Source organism: Lotus japonicus, chromosome 5 (assembly GCF_012489685.1).
Source record: "Lotus japonicus ecotype B-129 chromosome 5, LjGifu_v1.2".
Taxonomy (NCBI): domain Eukaryota; kingdom Viridiplantae; phylum Streptophyta; class Magnoliopsida; order Fabales; family Fabaceae; genus Lotus; species Lotus japonicus.
In genome coordinates this window covers 21,064,937-21,071,617 of record NC_080045.1, presented here as the reverse complement: position 1 = coordinate 21,071,617, position 6,681 = coordinate 21,064,937, and the positions used below count along the sequence as shown (strand labels likewise).

The following is a 6,681-nucleotide window of genomic DNA, read 5'->3' as shown; positions in this document are numbered from 1 at the left end:
GTTGAGGGTTTAGTAACTTGACTTGGGAAGGTGTTTTGTTGGGCCAGGCTAGACAACAAAAGACCACAAAAAAACGGCCCATAATTAGAAAATTGCATGAACAGTTGCCTCGAAACTTCCTCATTATGTGATTTGCAATTGGATGAACAATACCATTTTGTACCTCTTTATGTCCCTTTTTTCCTGCATGAACAGTGACATTGGAAACCTTGAAATAAGAGGTTTTAGATATATATATATATATATATTATCTATATGCTCTTTTATATTTTAATAAATTTGCAAATAAACTCTTAATTTTGAACTAGTAATTTTTTCTTAGCCCGTGCTAGAAAACCTTAAAATAGATGTTAGATAGTTTAAAAAAACATTCAAAAGGGGTCTCTAAAAAGAATTCATGAAAAATTTCCACTATCAAAATGAAATATTGGCAAACACAACCTCAACCAGATGATGACGCTTCCTCTCTTATTTAATCAACCTGCAAGTAGGGGTGGAAATAAGTCAGGTGGCCTTTTTTATGACGACAATTTTAAAGAGAAAAACAAGATTTCCAATTTTTGAAAAACGATAAAAAATCTCCTCTTGAGTTTTCTACTTGGTGTTCCCCCTCACGTTTGGACTTGAAGCACGAGTTTTTTAAAGGAGATAATATTCTTATCAGAAAAAGCTTTTACATCTTTTTACTTTTCTCTCCCTTTATATGATTTGTGAAAACTTTCCTTTTAGACCTTTTGAAGACATATTCAAAGCAACACTTGTAACATCAAAGCTTTTCAAATATAGGTCAATGACAACTTTTTAAATATAGGTCAATGACCTTTGTTTCTAAAAACACTCTAAGAACTTAGCTTTTTCTCTAACTCTCCCCCCCCCCCCCTTGTCATTATCAAAAAGCATTACGGGGATAAAATGAATAAAGCTTTAGAATGGCAAAGAAGGAATAGGATATTGAGAGATGTAATGCAGATAATGTATATTTGAGGATATGATCGGTTGAGAAGAAATATGGCATGCATACAAATCAGGTGATACTAGCTTGTGATAAAAAAAAGTGATAGATGGTATCAAGTGAAAGCATGAGGAGTAGGGATGTTATGACAATTGGTGTATTATGACAGCAAGGAGTATGACATATGGTATTTAGACATTAATATATCAAGAAGATATGAAATATACAGAGCAACAAACATGCAAATGTGAGAAATTGATTGGGTGCCTTTCTCATTCATATGTGAATAGTATATATACAAGAAATATAATGTATGGTCAACAACCTAATTATGACTCAACATAATTACAGGAAAATTACAGGAGAATATTCTAGTCTATCACACCCCCGCAGTCGAAGCGGGAGGATCACGAACGGTTAGACTGGTCCGAAAATCATCAAAAAGAACCCGGGGTAGACCTTTGGTGAAGATATCTGCAATCTGGTACCGGGAAGGAACATGAAGAACACGCACCTGGCCACGTGCTACCTTCTCTCGAACAAAATGAATATCCAGCTCAATATGTTTTGTCCGTTGATGCTGCACAGGATTACCAGAGAGATAGATGGCACTAACATTGTCACAATACACCAGAGTGGCCCGAGGAAGCGGAAAATGAAGCTCCAGGAGAAGATTACGAATCCAGCAAGACTCAGAGACAACATTGGCGACACCTCGGTACTCAGCCTCAGCACTGGAACGAGAGAGAGTAGGCTGTCGTTTAGAAGACCAGGAGATGAGGTTGTCACCGAGGAATACACAATAGCCAGACGTGGAACGGCGAGTGTCAAGACATCCACCCCAATCAACATCAGTGTAAGTAATAAGCTTCTGAATGGGAGATGGGGTCAGAGACAATCCAAAATGAATAGTACCCTGAACATAGCGCAGGATGCGTTTGAGAGCTAGCATGTGATCCGTGCACGGAGCATGCATGTGAAGGCAAACCTGCTGAACAGCATAAGAGATATCAGGGCGAGTAAAAGTGAGATACTGTAATGCACCTGCAAGACTCCGATATAGAGTGGGATCCGCATAAGGAGTGCCGGAGGAGGTGCTGAGCTTCTGTTTGGTGTCAACAGGAGTAGCGGACGGGTGGCATGACGTCATGCCAGCACGCTCAATAATCTCTGAAGCATAAGTGCTCTGGCTGAGAAAGAGGCCATGAGGATGTCGATGAACGGCAATGCCCAGAAAGTAGCTCAGAGGGCCGAGATCCTTCATCGCAAATTCAGAGGCCAAGAGAGACATGACCTTACGTCGAAGATCTTGAGTGGAGGTGATGAGGATGATGTCATCAACATAAAGTAGTATGTATGCCAGGTCAGAACCCTGTTTGTAGATGAAGAGAGAGTGATCTGACGTGCTATGGTGAAAACCAATGGTGGCTACATAATCAGCAAAACGTTGGTACCACGCCCTTGGAGCTTGCTTGAGACCATAGAGGGACTTTTTCAAGCGACAGACATGATCAGGATGATGTGGGTCACGAAAACCGAGGGGCTGATGCATGTAGACAGTCTCATAAAGGTCACCATGCAGAAAGGCATTCTGGACGTCGAGTTGATGAATGGGCCAAGACTTGGAGAGAGCTATGGTGAGAACAGTGCAAATTGTAGCAGGCTTCACCACGGGACTAAAAGTCTCATCACAATCAACACCTGGAACCTGTGACCTGCCATCACCTACAAGACGAGCTTTGTAATGCTCAAAAGAACCATCAGATTTCTTCTTATGCAGAAATATCCACATGCAACGAATAATATTAACATCACAAGGTCGAGGGACTAAATCCCACGTCTTATTTCTAATAAGTGCATCAAATTCAGATTGCATTGCAGATTTCCAATTCGGGTCAGACAAAGCAAGTTTGGGGTTCTTGGGAACAGGAGATATAGCAGGATCAGATATAGAGGCCGATAAGGTGAATAGCTTTCAGGGCTTGGCAATACCTGTCATGCTACGAGTGGTGACGGTCCTAGTAGGTGGGTTAGGGCGGGGCGGTGGTTGTGATGGTGTTGGTGCTGAGGGCGGGGACTGAGTGCTGGCTGGGATAGAATCAGTTAGTGGCTGTTGACTAATGGAAGAGGTGGGTGGTTCGGCAAGGTGGGGGGCCGAGGTGGCTGGCTCAACTACAACAGGCTGGTGTAACTGATTCTTCCACTGATTAACTAAATAGGGATGGAAGTCATCATCCAAACAAGCATAAGATGGAGGAGGAGGGGGGTTGAGGTGGGCAAAAGGAAATTGGGTCTCGTCAAAGACAACATGCCGCGAAATTATTATTTTTCTGTTCGACAAATCAAAACATTTGTAGCCTCTATGATTGGACGGATAACCCAAAAAGACACACGGAGTGGAGCGAGGTTGTAGTTTGTGTATAGTAGTAGAAGGAAACAAAGGATAACACAGACAACCAAATATCCGAAGGTGTGTATAGGAAGGAGTACGATGATATAGCAATTGTGTGGGAGACTGATTCTTGAGTGTTTTGTGAGGCAGAATGTTCAAAAGATAAGTCGCCATTTCAAGTGCATGAGGCCAAAAAATGTGAGGAACAGAAGAATGAGCAAGCATAGTGCGAATCATATTGTTAATGGTCCGTATTTTCCGCTCAGCTTTCCCATTTTGAGGAGAGGTATGGGGGCAAGAGAAGCGGAAAACAAGGCCATTATCAGTGCAATATTTGCGAAAAAGCTCATTATTATATTCACCGCCATTGTCACACTGAAAACATTTGACAGGTTGCCTAAATTGAGTGTGAATAAGAGTGATAAGAGAGATAAACATGTCAAACACTTGTGATTTGCGGGAAATGGGAAAAGTCCACAAGAAGTTTGTGAAATCATCCAAAAACAGAACATAATACTTATGACCAGTAGAACTTAAAACGGGAGATGTCCATAAATCACTGTGAATAATATCAAAGGGCATCAATGTAGTAGTTCGAGAATCATAAAACGGCAACTTAACATGTTTGCCAAAAACACAAGAATCACAAATGACAGATGAATCCAAAGGTTTACTACTAATGAACTTATTTGTGCGAAGAAAATTCAAAACTGAGGCTCCAGGATGACCAAGTCGACGATGCCAAAGACTGGAGGTGAGACCAACAAAATTGGGGGGAGCGGTGACTGGATAGAGATCGCCGAAGCTGTCACATCGAAGAAGAGGGACCCCCGTCTGAAAATCAGAGATAGAGAAACCAAATGGGTCAAATGAGACAGAGACATTATTGTCTGTTGTGAGTTGTCGTACAGAAACTAAATTTTTAATAATTTGCGGGGCATGCAAAACACGGTTTAGGGTGAGAGGTTGGTGTGAGGTGGGTATGGTTGTGGTGACGGTACCGTGAATTGGAATCCCATGGCCACTGCCAACAATAATAGTCTGATTTGAATTACGCAAATTAGAGTAAGACGAGAGATTACCTGGTGACGCCGTGGTGTGAGATGTCGCACCAGTATCCATATACCACTGATCTTCCGGAGGATGGAGAGACATGGTGTGCAGGGCAGCCTCTATGTCGGTGGGGACGGAAGAGGATGCTGTAGCGGCATACGCCTGCGGGCGCTGACCGAGGATGCCTGGTTGCTTCAGAGGAGTGGTCGGGCGCTGCCATGGAGCGGTGGGATAGGGGCATGGAGGCATAGTCCACGGCGGCGGGGAATAACCCCACTGTGGCCAAGCAGGATACGGTTGCGGCTGCCAAGAAGATGCCCACGGTGGAGGAGCATTAGGTGCACTTGGGGAACCAGTAGGTCGAGAGCCACCACGGTTACCACGACCTCCGCTACGACCCTGACCTCCACTGAAACGAGAACGGTTGTTGGAACGACGATTGTTTTGCTGGGAGGAGTCATCAGAATGACTCGGCTGGGACGTGTGCATGGCAGCATGAGAGGTATGGTTCACCATCTTTGCCATACCGGATTCTTCCAAAGTAAGCATGGAGCGAGCCTGGTTGAAAGTAGGAAGCGGATTGCTCTGCCGAATCAGGGTAGCAACACCACGATAAGCATCAGAGAGACCGGAGATCAGCTGAAGAACCAGACGATGATTGTTGACAGGAGAACCAACATTCTTCAGCTGGTTAGAGAGCGTCTTGAGACGTTGGCAATAAGCAGAAACATTGGGAAAGCTATCCATGCGTGTAGTAGAGAACTCTTGTTCAAGAGTCACAGCACGAGCATTTTGATTGTCCTGAAAAATGTCTCTCAGATCATTCCAAGCTCCCATAGCGGTTGAACCGGGTACAAGAATGGTGGTCAAAAGGTCATAGGAAATAGTTGAGTAAATCCATTGAAGGACCTTTTTGTCAAGAGTGTTCCATAAGTCCTTCTCATCATCGGTGGCCGGAGGCGATGGTGCCTTCCCTGTGGGAGGTTCAATATGATGAAGAACCTTGTGGGACTCTGCATGAATGCGAAACAATTCCGCCCAAGTGCCATACTGATCCGTTTCCATCTCAAGAACGATAGGAATGTGATTCTTGATGTTGGATACGGTGAACGCGGGGTGAAAAGCTTGCTTGGCATCGGGGGCGGTTTTGGCCGTGGATCCGCCGGGGACGGTGGCGCTGGTCTCGGAGTCTGACATGGTCCGAAGGAGAAGGGAACGGCGGGGAGAACTTGGATCTCAGGGGCGAGCTCGCGGTGCAGGGGCACGGGTCGCGGGTCAGAGGAGGTTGCAGCGTTGCGGGTCAGAGGAGGCTGCAGCGGGCGCGGGGTGCAGGGGCACAGGTCGCGCGGGTCAGACGAGCACGGCGGCGTTGGTGGAGGTGCGCGGTGGTCGCGTGAGGGAGAGAGACCTGGGTCGCGGGTCTGGGTCACGGGTTGGAGACGCGTGAGGCAGAAAGAACGGGCGCTGACGCGGGTCTGAAGCCGGACAGGGACGCACGGCGCTTGGGCGCGGCGCTTGGGCGCGGCGCTTGGGCGCGGAGAGAGGGCTGGTGGCGCGGCGGAGCGGTGGCGCGAGCAGGAGATGGGCCTCGGTTCCGGCGGCTGGTCAAACAGAGGAGAAAAAAAAAGAAACCAGAGAAGAACAGGCGCAGGAGAGAGAAGAAGGAAAAAAAAAGAAATTAGGGAAATTTGGGATCAAAATTGGACTGCTGATACCATGTGAGAAATTGATTGGGTGCCTTTCTCATTCATATGTGAATAGTATATATACAAGAAATATAATATATGGTCAACAACCTAATTATGACTCAACATAATTACAGGAAAATTATAGGAGAATATTCTAGTCTATCAGCAAACACCATTTATCCTTTAAGCAATAAAAGGTAAATAGGGTGGTAGCAAACATGTCAATCATGTCGAGCGGTTAGAGTATGAGAAACATAGAACTAGTGGCATACAAGAGAGTGATCAACCAACATTTTCCTTTGATCAAACTAGATATCTATAAATAGAACATTTTCATGAATAAAAGAAGGTGTCAATTCAGTAAATGAAGCATATGATTCAAGTGATATATAAGAGATAAGAAATCATATCAACAAATGAAGCAACCCATAGAGTAACAACATATATAAACTAAGTGAATTTCATGCACAAGGCATATATGCATATACAATACTTAAGACATTTAATCCATGCAGAGAATTGGTGCACACACAAGTTCTAGTTACGTAGAAGCAAGGATCATAGCTATACTTAAATAAAATATCAAGAGTTGTAGC

The 6,681-nt window shown here is 44.6% G+C and overlaps 1 protein-coding gene across 1 annotated transcript; it reads right to left on the bottom strand.

Moving 5' to 3' along the window:
• Window positions 1-3,871: 3,871 nt before the first annotated feature.
• Window positions 3,872-6,122, bottom strand: LOC130721450 (uncharacterized). The gene is made up of 2 exons (XM_057572245.1): window positions 4,427-6,122; window positions 3,872-4,178 (listed from the first exon to the last, which is right to left on the bottom strand). The coding sequence occupies exons 1-2, from the start codon at window positions 5,592-5,594 to the stop codon at window positions 4,153-4,155; spliced, it is 1,194 nt and encodes a 397-aa protein (XP_057428228.1). The 5' UTR covers window positions 5,595-6,122; the 3' UTR covers window positions 3,872-4,152.
• Between the last annotated feature and the right edge of the window lie 559 nt (window positions 6,123-6,681).